Here is a 19318-nt window from a genome sequence, read left to right on the forward strand (position 1 = left end):
TCCCCCTCCCCCCCCTCCCCCTCCTCCCCCTCCCCCCCCTCCCCCTCCTCCCCCTCCCCCCCCTCCCCCTCCTCCCCCTCCCCCCCCTCCCCCTCCTCCACCTCCCCCCCCTCCACCTCCCCCCCCTCCACCTCCCCCCCCTCCACCTCCCCCCCCTCCACCTCATCTTTTTATGCAATTACCTACCTGTCCTTTTCTTATTCCCATCCAAGGGCCTAAACTTTGGCTACTTTTACTGCCTTTGTGAGGTGGGTGGCCTGCTGAGTTTCTCCATCCCATCTGTGTATGACCCCTCTCTGAGTGGCATTGCTGCACTCACCCCCAACCCACACTCTTTCCTAGAATTAATCCGGTTAATTTTATCCTTTGCTAAAGGGGGAGGGGGGGGGGATGCAAATCTGTGCCCCGTCGGTCGGCGGGCTCGAAGGGTGAACATTCCCAGCTTTTCTTCCTTCCCTTCCCACCGGTAAATATCACCACCTCGAAAAGGGAGGGTTGTCAGATCAGCCCGAGTTTCACCCAGGTTTAAACCGCTTGGGCTGGTTCCACTGGCACGGGCTGTTCTCGGGTGAGTCAATGTTTAAACTTGGGGAGTGTTGACTTATTTGCATTCAATTGGTGCTGCTTCTGTTTGCAGCGGGGAGAGAGGGAAGGCTTCAGACGCGGCTGGCGTTTCGAGTTGCTCTGTCCCTCGCAGCCCACGCGTGGTGGTCCAGCCTCCTGTCATGTCTGTGGCTTGCCCATGGTCCTCGGTGACCGACTCTTCAGCCACTCGGCCCTCTGCCGTTCAGATCGCCGTTCTGCCCATCGAATGGCTGCTCATCTTGCAGAAATCGCAATTTCACTTGGCGGGGAAAACCATTGAAGTCCGAAATGAAGCAGGGGCCGGATACAATGTGATCTCCAACGGACAAGTCCGAATGGACGGGCAGCAATATAATCTGGTCAACTGTATCCAAAGGTGAGAGACCACAGGTGGCTTCCTCAAACGAGCACAACTCTCCCGCAGGATTGTGCTCGCCTGCCTGGGAATAATGGACCACAGATTTAAAGTCACCAAGACAGGCATTTGAGTCTGGCTGAAATGTAAATTCCAGTCTAAAAATCTGACTTTTTTTCCATGTTTGGATTCCTGCCTTGTGAATAATCCTGGTCAACTAAATTAGATGGTGATTGTAGCTTCAAAGTACAAGTACCAGAAATTGCTCTTTCCTTTGTTATTTTATAAATGTGAAAATGGCAGTAATTGGCAAAGAAATCCAGATATGGATGAAATAAAGCTTGTATCTCTCACTTGCATTCTGCCCACTCGTGCTTCATACTATCATGTTCACTGTAGACAGGGTGCTTATGCACTTTTGAATGTGGCAGCAATTTTGCACACCAGGATTTCTCAAGGGGCGATCAAAAGACTCCCAGATTAATCCACAGTGGTGACTTGAGCACAAGAATGTTAAACAATTTGTGAGGAAACTTTACTCCTCTTCTATTACTTTGGGGTCTTTAATATTTGGAGCTTTTTAATTTAATTTCATCCATAGTGATATACTGCCAACTATATTATTACATTTAAGCATGAACTAAGTATTTGCTCAGTCCACTGGCTTCTGATTTCAAGGTTGAGTTGATTCAACATTTATTCATAACAGAAAACTTATACAATTGTTTGCATCAGGCAGAGTTTTAACAATAAAGCTTTTTTCAATCACGTTCATGTAATAAAAACACCCCAATTACTCCATGGAAGCTTTTTCAAGAGTAAATTAATATCAAGCTTTTGGAGAGATTGGAGCGGGTGCTGAAAGCAATTTTAAAACTGGGGAAGCTCAAGAGGACAGAATTGGGGTGGGGGTGGGGGGGGCGGGGAGATATCTTTGGGATGTGTAATAGCTGAAGGAGTTACAGAGACAGAAGGCTGGAAGATCTTAAATTAATCTAAATCAAGAAGATGTTATAGCTGAGGTCTTGTCTACCCAATTTCCAATGAAGGTCAGCAACTAGGGGGTGATGGGCAACTGAGATTTTGTGTAACTTAAAACTGAGGTGATGGATTTTTGAATGACCTTGACATGTTATACAATGCAGAACTGCACTGAAATAGTGGCAATACGTCTCTAACTGATTTTTACAGATGTACCATAGAAAGTATCCTATTCAAATGAATCAAAGCTTGGTGCAGAAACTGCTCTGCCCAAAACTGCAAGGAACTGTAGAGAGTTGTGAATGCAGCTCAGGCTATCAAGCAAACAAACCTCCTCTCCATTGACTCATCTATATCTCCTGCTGTTCTGAGAAAGGACTCATCCCACCCCTGTCACACTCTCTTTCTCCTCTCCCCTCTCACACCCATGTCAGACAGAAGATATGGAAGCTTGGAAGTACAAACTTCCAGATTTAAGGAGTCCTGCTGTTATCAGACTCACAAATGGACATCTTGTTGGTAAAAGATGATACCCTTCTACTGTTTAACTTCAGTACTTTCTTCTATCCCTAGCACCCTGTGACTTACCCTGTAACACTAAATCCTATACTTATGTGTTGTTTTTGCACAACCTGTGTACTTAAGTATGGCTTGGCTTACCTGGATAGCAATCAAAACAAAGCTTTTCACAGTATCTTGGCACAGTTGACAATAAACAGTTCAATAGTTCAATGAAGTCATGGATGATAATTTCAGTAGGAGATTGAGGCAGGGACAGAGTTTGGCAGAATTATAGAGGGATTGGATGTGAGCATGTGGTCAGCTACTCATTCCCAGGGTAGGAGTCACTGAGGTTGTTGACCATTGAGTCAGTCTCAGATTGTTTGTAGAGGTGGTTTGATGAGAAAGAAGGTTGTAGCAGGTCACCAAAGATTTGTTGCTCCCAAAATTCAATTGAAAAAAAAAATGTTTCCATCCAATGCAAGTGGATTTCCATCTAGCACAATTTAGAGTGAACTACAGAAGTAATGGAGAGATAGAGGTAATGTACCTGTGTAAATTTAAACCATGTTTCCATATGATATGCTGGTGGGGCAGCAGGCAGATGAGAAGTGAGACCAGGCAAGTATTGATTCTTGGGGACACCATAGATAACAGTGCACGAGATGGAAGATAAGCTGTGGCAGTTAACTGATGATAAATAAGCATGTTACCAGTTGAGAAATATCAACTTCTGCAGTCAACTTGAGAAAGTTGAGGGAAACACCAGAGCTGCAGATGCTGAAATCTCAAGCAAACAATGAGAAGCTGGAAGGACTCAGTGGGTCAGACAACTTCAAAAACAAGACCCGACCTGAAACGTTGCCTGACCATTTCTCTCCATGGATGCTGCCTGGCCTGCTGAGATCCTCCAGCTTCTGATTTTTTGCTTGAAGAAGATGAGGAGTCAGGTTGAATGCATTTGTGGCTTTGCCAAGGGAAGGTTTAGTACTCTGGCAGGGACAGAAACCTGATTGTTAGATTTTTTTGGGTAAGTGGACATTCAATGCTCCAGAATTAATGATTTGTGCATAGAATCATGGAAAGGTGAGGTAATGCTATTCATTCTCTCACATCTGTGTCTACACATTTCTGTTAGGAATTTGAAGTGGAGCAACAAAATAGCATTTGTGCATATGCAAAAGAAACTTCAAGTGTGATAAATTGGTATTTCTGAATTGGCATGCGATTTTGTTTTGTGAAAGAGCAAGGTCAACAAAATTGTGTTGAAGAGTCCATTTTTTTAAAGGGGTCTCGGGTGGAGAGAGGGAAATGCAATTTAGTATAAAGTTCCTGTGAGCAGATCCTGGAGCATTCAAAGAGTCTATCAATGAAATGGCTGGAAATGCATCAAAACAAGGCCCATCACATTGGGAAATATATATTGATAAATTTCTCCACATTTTCAGATTCTGATTGTTTTCTTTTACAGTAAAGTTACACTGACTTCGCAAAAGGAATACAAAGATTTTCAGAAACTTTTATTAAGTAAACTGATGGTTTTTTTCGCTACTGTTAAGGTCACTGAAGGTTCTACAAAAGGTATGTTTTCTTAGTTGTATTTTTCATTGCTTTTTATTGTAGTTATTCCTGGCCTTGTTGTTTAAACAATTAACATTTTCTTCTGTATTGGGACTTTTGGAAAGAGGAAAGAAAATGCAACAGTTTAATTTTCAATCTGGTTAAAATTCCAAGCTAATTCCCTAATTCTCTGATAAATCTGAAGTTAATCAAAGTGCTGAGGTGCAATGTTGTGTATATGTGATCAGATTAATGTTTGGTTTGAGTATATTGACCCATGCTACCAACTATTAATATTTCAGCTGAATTCTCTTGGTCAAGCAGTTATAGATGGAGAAACTGGGATGATATGGTGAGGCCAGGGAGTTAAAACGTGCCAGTTCTCTCATTGCCAGGTTAAAGTAGAGTATATTGCATTGTATTGGGAAAACACAATGCTGGAGAAATTCAACAAGTTTTGACCAGTTGAGTTTCTCCAGCATTGTGTTTTTACTTCAATCACAGCGTTTACAGACTTTCATATTTCACAACATTGTATTGGTATGGATTGTACAGGGTAATATCTTTTCATTCACCCAGTTCCTCCAATTCTGTCTAATTTGCTCCAATGATGAGACTTTCCACAATGATATTCTGATAAGTCCATCTTCATGAAATGTCATCTTTCTTCCTGAACCATGGTTATCTCAGTGAACAGGGCCCTTGACTGCTCTTATAGTTTTTCTTTATCAGTTTGGCTGGAACAAGTAAGAAGTTTGGGCAAATGAGCATTGTACAAAGTGTAGGTTGATAATCGCACTATCATTCCCTCTCAACCACAGATTTGCAGATTTATTTGTGGAGTACCTGTGTTCAGTCTACAGGAGTAACCCCAACCTCCTTGCTACGTGCCACTTTAATTCTCCATTCTCACTCCGACCTTTCTATCTGTCATCTGTTGTAACTGATATTGCGAAGCCAAATGCAAACTTGAAGAATACATCGTCTTTTGTCTGAGTATGTTGCAGCCTGCAAGGCTTAGTATTGAATTCTCCAATTTAAGTTAACTCGCTTTGTCTGCATTACAGTGGGCCACTTCTATTATAAGTTGTCCCTCTATGAAATTAGCTCAATTTTTCCTTCTCTATTAGTGCAGCCTAAGGTGCTGGGCATGTTCCACAGCCCTGCTGTTAATAACACAACACAGGCAAAGTCAAGTACCGTTATCATCCTCGGATTGCTGCTATTAACCTATTTCGCACAGCAACCCTGGCTTCGCCCAATTACATATATTCCCTTAATTCTATTCATCCTTCCCACCATTCTGCAACATAAAACTACTTTTTAAAAAATAATCTTTCTTAGTTCTGATGAATGTTTTTTTTTGATTGAAATGTTAACTTTTTCTCTTTTTACAAATCTGATGAATGTTAATTTAACATAAACTTCAGAGGTACCATAAAGAACAAAATAATATTTTTAAATCATCATTATGAATTTACCAATTTGCTACACTTTGTACAATATTTTTATGAGCTAAAATCGCGATGTTTTAAAATGATCATTTACTACATGCCTACTTTTTACTCCTGTTGACATAGTTTATGCTGTCATTGTGAACACTCGCCATCCAAGAATGAGACAAGAGATTGAAGACAATATGAAGGATGTCACAGCATTAGAAATGGGTGCAAAATATGTCCTTCAGGTAAGTATGACTGACATGGCGATTAACAGTTTGATGGTATTCTTTTTTAATGCAATTCTAAATGCCTAAGGCCACCCTGATTGACTTTAGGATTTTGTTAAAATATATAATCAATTCTACATAATTATAAACATGATATTTATATTCATTATATAACTAGGATAGATAACAAATTGTTGTTAAATTGAAAATGTATTGGTAGATGGATGGTGAGTGCATTGCCCTTTTGCCCAGTGTGTTGTGGACAAAAGCTGAGGTTTGAAACTTGAGGGTTGTGTTGTAATGGTGGAGTGAGAATGGCACAGGATTTGATATCACAGTAGACTGGTGGGTGATGTGTTTAGGGCTGTCGTCAGCCTGGCGTCTCATGGGCAAATGAGAGCAAGGAGATCACAAGAAATTCTAAAATTATCCATATACATGATGACCTATGCACTGTACTGTATGATCATAGACCCAATCAACCATCATTTAATATGTACAGAAGATCCCTCCGTTCTCTTGATTGTCAAGGATGAGGTTACGCAGTACTTGGAGCCACATGACAAGATAGGCCAAAGCCAGCATGGTTCCCTTAAGGAAAAATCTTGCTTAACAAACCTGTTGGAATTCTTTGAAGAAGTTATGGTGGCAAGGTTAGCGTAGCAGTTAGCACAACGCTCTTACTGCACCAGGGTTCAAATCCCATGCTGTCTGCAAGGAGTTTGTATGTTCTCCCCATGTCTGCTTGGGTTTTTCCTGGGGTCTCCGGTTTCCTCCCACTGTACGAAACATTTGGGGGTTTTAGGTTAATTGGGTGGCACGGACTCATAGGCCTAAATGGCCTGTTGCTGTGCTGTATGTCTAAATTTAATTTTTTTTAAAATAAAGTGACAAGCAGGCGAGATAAAGGAGAGGAAATGGATGTTGTGTATTTGGATTTTCAGAAGGCCTTTCATAAGGTGCTGTACATTAAACTACTTATCAAGTTGAGAGCCCATGGTATAACAGGGGACATAACTAGTGTGGGTAGAGCATTGGCTGATTGGCAGACAGCAGAGAGTTGAAAAACAGGGATCATATTCAGGTTGGTTGCCAGTTGCTAGTGGTGTTCCACAGGAATTGGGGTTAGGGCCACTTCTTTTATGTTCTTTTCATGGTCAGAGAATTGGCAAATGAAATACAATGTTGGAAACTCTTCGGTCATTTGGTAAAATAAATAAACGGGAAGACTATTTTCTAAATGGGGAAGAAAATTGGACATTCCCAGATGAAAAAGTATTTGGGACCCATCATCCAGGATACCCTGAAGGTAACTTGCAGGTTGAATTGATGGTGAAGAAGGCAAATGCAATGCTGGGATTACGAGAGCAGGGATGTGATGTTGAGGCTTTACAAGGCCCTGGTGAGACCTCACTCAGAGTGTTGTAGCAGTTTTGTGCTCCTCATTTAAGAACAGATGTGCTGCCTATAGAGAGGGTTCAGAGGCAGTTCCTTAGGATGATTCCGAAAACAAAAGGGTTATTATATGAGGAGCATTTGACGGTTTGTGGCCTGTACTCACTGGAATTTAGGAGAATGAGGGGGGAATCACAATGAAACGTTTTGAATGTTGAAAGGCATGAACAGAGTAGATGTAGAAAGGCTGATTCCCATGGTGGGAGAGTCTAGGACAAGAGGGCACAACTTCAGGATTAAAGGGTATCCACTTAGAACGGAGAAGCCAAGGAATTTCTTTACTCTGAGGGTGGTAAATCTGTGGAATTTGTTGCCACAGGTGATGCTCAAGGCCAGGTCATTGGGTATATTTAAGGCAGAGATTGATAGGTTCTTGATTGGCCAGGGATCAAAGGTTATGAGGAGAAGGCAGGAGTGGGAGAATGGATCAGCTCATGATTGAATGGCAGGATAGATTCAATGGGCTGAATAGCCTATTTCTGCTCCTATATCTTATGGTCTTGATTGAGCTCCTTCTACAAGCTTGGTGCAAAAGATTGTTAAATAAATCAAGTGATAATGTACACAAAAGGCCCTTTCGTGCCAAGCCTCCACCTGGAGGCTGGCTATAAGTGCAGAGGGAAAAATATAAACGTACATTTCACGGAGCAGCTCTAAAAGGCTCCTCATGTTTCACATTCATGTTGAGAGGTGCCTTGTAGCACCCTTCAAAACCGATGGAGGCGGGGCAACTGGTGCCGTAGTGCCACCCATCATAAATACACGGCAGAGCAATGGCCGTCTCCCGACCCGTAATCTCCCACACAGCTGTAACCGCTTTGTGTCTCCCAGAATGGTTCCAGCTGCGTGGGGAATTATGGGTCGGGAAAATGGCTATTGCTCTGCCGCATTTTGAGCCAATGACGAGCATCCCTGAAGGCCAAACTGGTCCAATGAGGGGCCAGAGCGGCCAGCAGGGCTGTCACAGCCGGCATTGGCTGCCTCCTGTCGGCCCCACCCTAACAGCCCCCACCCTGACACCTCCTGCCGGCCACACCTGCCCCGATGGCCACTGCCCTGACAGCCCCCGCCAGATACTCCTGACCTGATGCCCCCACCCTGACACCTCCTGCTGGCCACACCTGCCCCGATGGCCACTGCCCTGACAGCCCCCGCCAGATACTCCTGACCTGATGCCCCCACCCTGACACCTCCTGCCGGCCACCCCTGCACTGATGGCCCCTGCCCTGACAGCTCCCACTGGCTGCCCCTGCACAGCCCGCACCCTGATGGCTCCTGCCGGCCGCCTCAGCCCTAATAGCCCCTGACGGCCACCCCTGCCCTGATGGCCCCCACCATGTTGGCTCCTGCCAGTCACCCCTGCCCTGACAACCCCCGCCGGCCGCCCCTGACCTGTTGACTCCCACTGGCCACCCCTGCCCCTAGGGGATCATGGGAGGAGAAGGGTGAGTGTGTGGGAGACAGAGGGATGATGGGTTGCTGGCTGATGGCGTCATCATGGCATCATCAGCCCGCCCCTAGCAAGCCGCTTGAAGTGGCTGTACATTCACATGAGGCGGTGAAGAACAGCACTCCATGATTATCCTTCCCTGAGAGGGATTGTAGTCGGCACCCTGGAGCCAGTCACAGTGTATTCATAGAGATAAGTCTCTCGACAGACATAAGGGTGGAAAATTTCTGCCTTTACACTCACTCAGGCTTTTCACTGCATGAAAGAGCCTATTGTCTCATGTCTCTGGAACACCAGCCCAGTAACTAAGCATTTCATGTGCCCCAAAGACAAGTAACTCGGGTTCAATCCGCCTTGTGCAGAGTTTGCACATTCTGCTGTGACCATGTTTCCTTCAAGTGCTTAGTTTTGTGTCACATCCCAAAGATGTGCTGGATAGTAGGTTAATTGGCCTCTATAAATTTGCCTTTAGCATGTAGATAAACATTAGAATGTAGGGGGAGTTGCTAGGAATATGAGGACAATAAATGGAAATAGTGCAAAGGGGGTCCTTAATGGTTTGTGCACCCTCTGTGGACAGAAGGGCCCACTTCACGTCATATGACTCCATGCCTAACTGTGTAAGAATCAATAGTGAAAATAATTGTTTAATTCCCTGTGCCATTCCAAAAAAAAAGCAACCTACCACAATGCAGATTTTCTTTGTTTGATGATATTTTACAAAGTATCACAGAGTACTTGGTGATTGGTTACCAGATTATTGAAGTAAAGCAATCAGCAGATGAAAGATCCAGCTCTGTCTTTAGGTAGTAAAACAAAAATTTAAGTACTCGGCAGGAAAGAAGCAGGGTTTTAAATGAGAAAGTGTGCAATGCTGGGTGCAATACACAAACATTCTTGAGAAACTCAACAGGCCATCCAGCATTCATAGGAAGTGTTATGTCTCTGTGTTACTTGGAAGGGTTCTTAAATAACTTAGAGATGCAAGATTCAGATAGCAGAAAAGATTTTACTTATTGATGCCTTCTACCATCTCAGGAAACTGTTCACACACACTCGTATTATTATGGATAAATATTGGGGGGATTTTGGTAAGATTTAGAGTAGGTTACATACATACACACTTTTTAAAACAGATCTTATTTGAAAGGCTGAATAATTCATATTCAGTAACATTAGGGATCTTTGGAGACTTTTATGCACATTTCACAAGTAGGTGCTAATTGAAATTACATCATGAAATGAAAGACCATTGTTTGTAGGAGACAAACTGGCTGTTAAAAAGTACCTACAGTGAGTTACAGAAAGGTCACTCCTGGGTTTTGTTTATCTAAGACAACAGGTTGACCAAGGAGAAGAACTCCTGTGGTTTGCTGAAGAAGGTGGGGGATTTTGCAAGAGAGAGTCACATGGTTTTATGGCTGTCTCAGTTGGAGAGAGAGAGAGAGAGAGAGAGAGAGGAAGAGAAGACAAGCCCTCTCAGCTAGTGTGTGTGACACTGAAAAGAGACTGAACAGTTACAGCTGAAACAAGCCAGGAAGAGCTGGTTGGAAACAGCAAGTTCCAGAGCAGTGGATGGCTGGAAGTGCTATCTGTCTGATGTTTCTCTTGGAATAAGTGGAACAGAAAGGAACTCTGTGGTAGCCTCCAAACCCTGATAAACTTTATCCATATTAAATTCTGTGCACAGTATAAGAATTGCCTGCATCCAGAGAACTTGGAAGAAGGAGAAGTGAGATTGAACTGTGAACCAAAGAACTTTTCTTAAATTTACACACACATTACATACACGTGCGCTTAGAATTGGAAGGGGGTTAATTTGGGTTAGTTAAGTATAGAGATAAGTTAAAGTTTTCATGTTTAAAAATAATTAAAAACAACTTCTGTTTAAGTAAATACTTGTCTTGGTGAATGTCTATTGCTGCTGGGTTGGGGTCTTTTAGGCTTGTATCAATAGATATACACACCGCCCCCCCCCCCCCCACCCCCACACAGTGGTGCACTACATTTACTACAGTGAAAAAGGTGTATTCTTACAGAGATACAAAATAGTTCACATTATCCTGACTATATAACATCCCTCCTTCTCAAGATAAAGAAACATTTAGTGTTCTTTATCACTTTCTTTCCAGTGCAACTTAAGTAACTGAACTTGTACACTAGTTTATTACGCAACTATTTTTAAATAGTTCTTATCGATATCGCACTGGCGGCACTATGTTGCTTCACCATCTTGTGGATTTGGCTGCGTCCATTGGACTCTGTGTTGCTTGTCCACGTGTAGGTGATGTAGCTCGTTGTGCATCACCTGACAACTGCTGTGTTGATGTTTCGGTATTAGTGGTTGTGGTCGCTTCAATTGATACCTCGCTTGATATTGGTGTTGCAGCCTTTGCTGGTGTTAAAGCTTTCTGCTTCATCACATCATATTTTGGCCGGATGTGAATTCTGTTCCTCCTCAACTGATTGCCAGAGTCTGTCTCGACCATATATGATCTTGGTGTCTCAGCTTCTTTGATGACCTTTACTGGGGTCCATGTTTTCAACCGGCTCTTCAATATGCACAAGCTGCCCTCTGAAGAGTTCTGGCAATGTTTGGGCATGTTTGTTATAATGCTGGCATCCTTCTTTTTGTGTGTCAGGTAGTCTTCTGGTTTCCTCTGGAGGGTGCATTTTACTTGGCAGAGTTGTTTTATATCTCCTGCCATTTAGTAGTTCTGCTGGGGACTTCATGTCAGCTCATAATGATAGCAGAGTTAGGTATGGGTCTTCTTTTGTTTCGCAACACTTAACTAGAGTGTGTTTCACAGTTTGTACTTGTGATGTGATTTCAGAATTCTTGTGATGTGAACTGTGTTCCATTGTCACATATTACTTGCTCGGGCATTCCTTGTTCAGCAAGGAGCACTCTCATTTCTGAGGTGATAGTTGACACTCTCAGGTCTTTCACCCTTTTGACAAATGGAAACTTAGAGTGGTAACAGGCTACACTTTTGATTCTCAGTGAATATGTCTGCTCCCACTGTGTGCCATGGCCTGTCAGGTACTTCTGCGGAAATCATTTCCTCTTTTTGTTGTGTGTTTCTGTTGATGCTTTTGGTATCTTCTTCGTCTGGATCTCATAATTGACAGAGATCAACTGCAACTCCTGGCAGCTATCCAGACCTAGAATTGCTGGTCCATCTGCATCTACCACATAGAATGTACAGAGGATGTTCTTTCCCTTATGGCAGCTATTGATCTTAGCTCTCCCTAGCTGCTTGATGATGGGTCCAACATTGGCCATTAACGTGATATTTGCTGTTTCCAATGCAAAGTCTTTTGGATACCTTTTCATTATGTTCTCTGGTGGTAGAGTCTGAGTGTAAGGATGTTGCTTTGTGATCCATTATCCAGCTTCACTTTTAGGTTAAATATCGTAGGCTTGTTCTGGATTGTCCTCTGTATTTGGATCCTTGTGTGCAACCAGCTTCCTTCTTTCATCTCACCCAACATCTCGTGAAGGTGTATGGATTCTACGTCCAGTATCTGGGTGACAGAATCCTCATTGTTGTTTCCTTTTATGTGGTGGATCTTCTGCTTGTCTTTTTTCTTCACTGGTATTACTGTTTTCTTCGTACCAGACTTGCACATCTTCACCCAGTGGTTTGCTTTACCACAGGCTCTACATTCAGAACCGTATGCAGTGCATTTGTTTTGGTCATCGAAGGGGTGTTGTCTGCTGCACTTCCTGCAGGTCTTGGGGTTTTTCACTTTTCTGTTTGTGTTCTTTATAGCATAAACCCTTTCTTCTCTTTGCTGTGGGTGGATCTGCATAGATAGGGATTTCAGGCTCTGGTTGTGTCTATAGCATCGGCCAGTTTCAAGCTATCCTTCCCCATAAGAGACTTTTGCACTTAGGAATGGGCACTCCCCCATATTAGTTGATCAACTAATCTTTTCTCTATAATCTTAAATCTGCATTTTGCAGAAACTATTTTTAGTCTAGTGAGGAAGTTATCAACCATTTAATTAGTCTCTTGCATTAAGCCTTGAAATTCATAGTGTTCAATTCTATGATTAGACCTGGGTTCAAGGTGAGAAGAAAACTTTGAAAACATCTGCTCTGGATCATTTTGATTCACCTCTGTAAGCTCCCAACTATTAAATAAGTCAAGGCCTCGCTCCCCTGTCCAGAGAAGAATATAACTGATCTTCTCCTCTGCTGTTGCATTTTTAAGATAGCTTTTGAATGCTGCATTGCACGTCAGCTGAAACATTTTAAACAATTCAACAATGTCTTCAGCCTCCCAGTCCATCATTGGATGAACTGCTGTTGCTCCAGCCATTTTGTTTCAGTAATGTTTTTTCTCTTCTTCCCTTTTGTATTTCCATATAACCATATAACCATTTACAGAGCGGAAACAGGCCAGTGACTTACAACCAACTGTATGGCTTTATTCCTGTTCTCTTATACTGCTGCCACCATGTTATATCTCTGTGTTACTTGGGAAGCTTCTTAAATAACTTAGAGATGCAAGATTCAAATAACAAGAGATTTTACTTACTAATGTCTTTCACCATCTCAGGAAACTGTTCTCACACACACACACACACACACACACACACACACACACACACACACACACACACACACACACACACACACACACACACACACACACACACACACACACACACACACACACACACACATATCTACATATACATACATCCCCACAGTGGTACACTACAGTTACTACAGTGAGAAGGGTGTATTCTTACACGGTTACAAAATAGTTCACATTATCCTGACTATATAACAGTCAGAGGCAGGGATAATGTTTCAGGTCAAGAACCACACATTGAAATTGGAAAACTGAGAAGACATGAATGCAGAGATGGGGAGGGTGGGGATCAATAACCAAAAGAATGCAGTACTCTCTATAGTGTGCTGATCCAAAACATTGACGGACCATTTCCATCTGTAGTTGCTGTTTGACCTGTTAAGTCCCTCCAACTTCTCCTTGTTCCTTTTTAGAAATAGGGAGGGAACCCCAAACTTGTCAAGGTAACAAATTCTGGATGATAGAGTCTTTACACACGCCCTTAGAAACTGGGAGCTGTTTTAATCTTTCATAATATCTTCATTTATTGTTGAATCAATGAATGACTAACTGCCTTTATCTCCATCTCTTGTTAGCTCACCTTGCAAAAATCAGTCCAGTCGTACTTCAGTTTGAAAGATCTATCTGTAATACACGATCGCAGTTTGGTTTTCACATGTGAATATAAGTCATCTGATGATTTCCATGGGTGTACTACAAAGACAAAGGAACTGAATGGAAACATCTTGGATCTTTCTTATGTAACAGAAGATGAAAAATGTGAAGTGAAGAAGTTGTTGGACAAGATGAGTGAGTCTATTCAAGCTAACATTGGGTCTGCGCAGAGTTCTGGTGTGGTCTCTTCATATGAAGCAGGTATGTGCTTTTCAGTGCATCCCTACCTTAATTAGTGTTAAAAATTTGCTTCACTTATTGTCTCCAAATGGTATTTGTTTCCTCCCTGACAATACATTTTCTGTTTTGTCTCCACCTCTTTTTTGCTTCTGAACCTCTGTACCTCTGTGCACCTGTGTTGTTTCTTGTCTGTGACTTCTTTGGAAAGTCTTACTAACTAAATCTTGTCCCAAAAGTAAATGCATAGAAAATGTAATGCTCATAGGGAACTTGAGCCTTGCAACACAGTTGTATTTATGTGGGCTGGTAGGATACTCCAGAATTAATACAGGATTAAAGGACATCTCTTGCGTTGATTTCTGCAAAAGATTTGCTGATCACTATTCCTGTGACTGAGCCAATCCTAGATCCAGGACTGTAGTGTGGTGGGACACCTGCACTGCCAGGTTGGAAGCCATGGGCCAATGCATACTTTCCCACCTCTCCGGCTGAGAAGTCTGCTGGCTGAACCCATGCCGTTACCATGGCACAGGTACAACAAGCTCGTGAAAATTGATCAGAGAGATTGCTGCCAGGTGAAAGGTGAGTAAAGTTCAGAGTTACACTTAACCACATTAGTTGTAACTATGTTTTAAACTCTTAATTTACTCTGAATAGACCTGTGGGCAGTTGATTTGCTAGGCATCCTACAGAAGAATTTGTTCTGTGGCTGAGGGTGTAGACGACTACTCTGGGTGGAAGATGGTCAGTCCTATTACTAATTGGTCTTCACTGCAGACGCCCTGCTGTTCCCCAATGGCCCATTTTCCCTGACCGTCCCTTACCCCTCATTTAACACTTTCATGGGTCTTTTTCCCATATTAATTCTGGAGGATCCCACAGAAGCAGTTACCAGCCCATATAAATATAAATAAGTGGTGTGTCGTTCATGTTCCCCATCAGCATCAGGTTTCATAGTCTGGTCATTTAGTTTATTGATCCTTTGACTGATTTTCTTTTCTTGTAGTGCTATTTGACAGGCGTTAAAGTAAGGTGGTCATCAATAAACCCATGATAAACAGAGAAAATTTTTATCTGATTCACAATGGATCAGAAAAAATATTAAAATGAGCAGATGGCTGGAGGAGAAAATTAATTATGCAGGAGGAACTTTATTAATACCAAATTGAAAGCCATCCTAGGAGTTTTATTGGACTATGTTTATGGTATATAGATTCAATCCATCTATTTATTCATTGTTCTTTACTCTCATTACAAGACAATATGTTTGGCTCTGATCAGAATTTAAGGCTAAGCCCCACTGATATAAACATATGTGTTAGATAGCTAGCTAATGTATTATTAATGGCATCTATTGTTGTTATATTAGTTCACAATAACATGTTCTGTTTGGTAATTGAATTACAAGCATTCAGAATGTAATAGAAGAAATATTTCAGGGGCCAGTTACCATGGGTCACTTTAATGTAACTAATCCACTCTCCAAATTAAATCTTTTCATGGTCTGGCCAGAGTGAGTTATGGATAGGCCCTGGGGTAATAAATGCAGAGTCCCTAGATTAAAAATATACATTTGAATTTCACCATAGCAAATGGATAGTTTATATCTGAAATAAAAAATAAAATTTGGGATTTGTTATGGTGACCACAAAGCTACCCAATTGTGGTTAAAACCCACAGGTTTCTTGAAGGAGGGAAACCTGTCACCTTTACCCATTTAGGTGTATGTGTGACCACAAGCTCACATGTACTTGTCTTGTAAAACTGTGACCATAAGGCACAGGAACAGAATTACATCTTTCGGCTCATTTGGCTGATTTACTATTCCCTTTAACCCTGTTTCCTGGCTTCTCCCTTTCCAATCAATAACCTATCGACTTCTGCCTTAAAAATACCCGATAACTTGGCCTCCTCAGCTGGCCATGCCAATGAATTCCATAGATTACCATCCTCTGGGTAAAGATTTTTGACTGCCCCTTGGAATAGTCTAGCAAGCTATTAATGATGGAATAATTTGGGATGCATCATGAATTAATTGTTTTACTAGCTTCAGCTTTCTCTCTACAAAAATATTCACAAAAAATTGAAAAATCAATATATTGTCTTTCAAAAACAGGCTCTTCAGAGGATAAAGTGTGTTGTTCAACTCAACCATGTGCAAAGCGTTCATCTGGAAAGCAAGAATCATCATTGCAGTTGCCTGCAGTGAATGAGAAATCTTATCTTCTTCAGTTTACACAACACTTGCCTAGATATATAGAATGAATGCCTGTAAGAAAAATAAAATAAATGACATGCTCTCAACTCAAAGAGGATTCCATATCCTTGAATTGCTCGTTTGGATGAGTTGGAATGCCTACATCTTTTTAATTAACCTGACTTTTGGACTAAGCTAACTTGTTTTTGCAATGTCTCCTGAAGCGAAGAGTTTGAGGAAGTGTAAAATAGTTCATTCAAAGGCCAGTAACAGTGGTGTATATTTCCAATGAGGAAATCTTTCATCTGTGCTGCATAGGAAAAAGTCGAGTGTGAGCTTTTTATCTACGCTACATGCTGTAAGTGGCTGGCTAGAGGTGGACTGATGACATCGTGATGACGCAGTCAGCCTGCGACCCAGGCCCCAGTCATTCATCATTTAAAATAAAAAGAGGTTCCTGTTATAAAACCTAAGGTTTCTTCTTGCAGCTCTTCTGCCCAGCGCTGGCCCTTCAGCATGCCAAACCTGGCTCTTTGTTCCCCTCTTTCGTCCATTAGTCTCCCCGTCTCTGCTTCTCCATGTCCACTCCTTAGGATCTTGTAGTAGTAACACCACAGAAGTGCTGGAGGTCAGAGTCCCTCGGCATTTCCCAGAGCGAATATAGCTGCCTGTGGAATTATTGGTAATGAAGATGGGCATTGCTCACCGCGTATGTATGCCGTCATGTGGACGGGTGACATTACAGCACTAGTCGTCCCACCTCCATTGGCTCCAGAGGACACAAGGCACTGCTTTTCGTGAGCAATGCTTCAGCAGCCTCTATAAAAAGATGAGTGGTCATTGTTTTCTGCCTATGGAGCCGGCCTCAAAGTGGGGCTCCTCCATAAAAACGACTGTAGTTACAAAGTTTGTCCTCTTTATATGCCATTGGAATCTTTCTAATTACTCCACAACTTGCTATTTGACCAGCACAATCCTATATTATTGGTGCTTTGTAAGGGATTACTTAAGGTGGCATGTGAGTGGAAACAAAAAGGTTGAGAACCTCTGGATTAGGGGCATCATCCTTTTCATTTCTACCTTAATTTTGTTTTATAACTTTTAGGATGAGTTATATGCCTTTCAGTGTACACGCAGGGTAGAGAGAGGCCATTCTCAACAGCGAGACCAGGCTAACATTTGTGTTGCCATTCACGCCTCCCTCTTCTATGAAAATAGCCTGAACTCAGTGATCAGATTCTCTTTGACTGAGATTTTCAAACTTATGGCCCAAATGTCTGTGCTACATATTTTGTTTAATGATTTGAAAAGTGTTGTTTTTTCTGAAATGGTTCAATACCACTGTTGCCAGTGGCCAGCAATGTTGCACTTACGATGAAGTCACAATACCATCCCACAGTATTCTATGTGACGCTGATGAGACAATTTAAATGTCATCAGATATTTATAATCATCCCTGCAAAAGAAAGAAAGGACTACGTGAGGTGAAGGCAAAATTGACTGGAAATTCAATCTATCTAATGTTGGTGGGCTGGAGCCTGTGCGTAGAGTTCTTTGGTGTTTGAATTCAGCCATTGATAAGGTAACCATCTGTTTTATGGTTTGCTGACAAATTCAAGTTTCAGTTGATGTATTTTATCTTACATTCTTTCTAGCATGAGCAGCAAATATTGCAAAGCTGAAGCATCTATCCCACCATATCAATCTAATTATCCTACCTGTTCAGATATCTCAAAACCACCCCACCAAAAAAAATGTTTTGATGATCACACTCTTGTTTGCAAGAATTTACCCTAAAATCATCTGCAGTATTACTTCCATCAGAACAGAAATTCAGCACTTCAAAATATTTAACTGAGGGAGATTATGAAAAGCTCCATTTAAAGTACATATCAGCTATTTAACCAATCTTCTGGAGTTTTTCGAGGAGGTTACCAGGAAAGTTGATGAAGGAAAAGCTGTGGATGTTGTCTACATGGACTTTAGAAAGGCCTTTGACAAGGTCCCTTGGGGGAGGTTAATCAGGGAGGTTCAAATTTTAGATTGACCCTGAATTGAATGTGCCCAGAAGTATTGAACTGCATGTTTCACAAACATTTCTATGACTGATTTCACCCGCATTGAATTCGCCCATCGTTATTGAATGAAGATCTATCGGGACCAATGCCTGAAGAGGGCGCACAAAATCAGTGAACCGGTGCGGACTCGAAAGGCCCACATGGCCTGTTTCCGCTCCGTATATGGTTATATGGTTATAAATGCAATTATCTTGTGTGCAGTCAAAACGTGGCATTCCAATTTGTCTGATGGATGCTGGAGTGTGATATCAAGTGATGCTTAAGGCGAATGTTCAGGGGAATACCTTCACTTAATGGGAGATGAGTGTATGGAATGAGCTGTAAGTGGAGGTGCTGAATGTGGGTTCAATTTTGACCTTTAAGAGAAAATTCGATGGAAAGGCGATGGAGGGCAGTGATTGGGTTGCAAGTTAATGGGACTAAAAAGAATAATATTCATCACAAACTAACAGACAAAGACCCTGTTTCTGTGCTGTAGTGTTTTATGGTTCTGCTGTTCTAAGAGGCCCATGAATATTATAATATTTAGGGTTACCACTCCAGACAATGCCAGTGTTTGGTAGAAGATCTTGTAATTCTGTGCTTTGGATAGATTGAGATTTAGGAAGTGTGAGCAATGAACACTTACATTCACTTCTCCTTATTCTTGGGATTTGCCTCTGCTTAGAACACTTATAATTATGGAATTTAATTTCAGACATCCTCTTATTGTTTTGATATATTCAGCCACTCACTGGTGTTGGTTAATCCATTGCAGAGGTGGAGATTCAACATTTTGCCATTTATGATTACATGTAAAGGGATTCAATAAAAACATTTGGGATTAATGAGCAGCTAAACTAAAGTTTGAACTTGCACAGCAGGCAAAATCCAGAGCCTCTCCATCCTGCAGTAAGGGATCTTGACTGTGATATGAATACTCAACAGCGTCAATGTGATTTTATTGGGTGTTATACTTTGCTATTCAAACTATTTGTGTACTGAATGATGCATCTTATCTGTGGAGTGGATCATGATCATAAAAAATTAATTCCTAATTTTTAATA

General features: G+C 41.8%; 1 protein-coding gene across 4 annotated transcripts in view; it reads left to right on the forward strand.

The window, feature by feature from the left end:
• Positions 1 to 557: 557 nt before the first annotated feature.
• The window catches only part of tex26 (testis expressed 26), a 55967-nt gene continuing 37206 nt past the window's right edge, over positions 558 to 19318 (forward strand). Inside the window, exons 1-5 of one of the 4 annotated variants that reach the window (XM_069891574.1) lie at positions 558 to 961; positions 3894 to 4003; positions 5563 to 5669; positions 13739 to 14018; positions 16114 to 17776. In XM_069891574.1, the coding sequence (XP_069747675.1) occupies positions 726 to 961; positions 3894 to 4003; positions 5563 to 5669; positions 13739 to 14018; positions 16114 to 16262 (882 nt within the window). In that variant the 5' untranslated portion in view covers positions 558 to 725 and the 3' untranslated portion in view covers positions 16263 to 17776. Of the gene's footprint in view, positions 962 to 3893; positions 4004 to 5562; positions 5670 to 13738; positions 14019 to 16113; positions 17777 to 19318 lie in introns of those variants that run through there. The other 3 variants (XM_069891573.1, XM_069891572.1, XM_069891571.1) reach the window with 3 other exon arrangements.

The sequence above is a fragment of the Narcine bancroftii genome, chromosome 7 (genome assembly GCF_036971445.1).
Source record: "Narcine bancroftii isolate sNarBan1 chromosome 7, sNarBan1.hap1, whole genome shotgun sequence".
Classification (NCBI taxonomy): Eukaryota; Metazoa; Chordata; class Chondrichthyes; order Torpediniformes; family Narcinidae; genus Narcine; species Narcine bancroftii.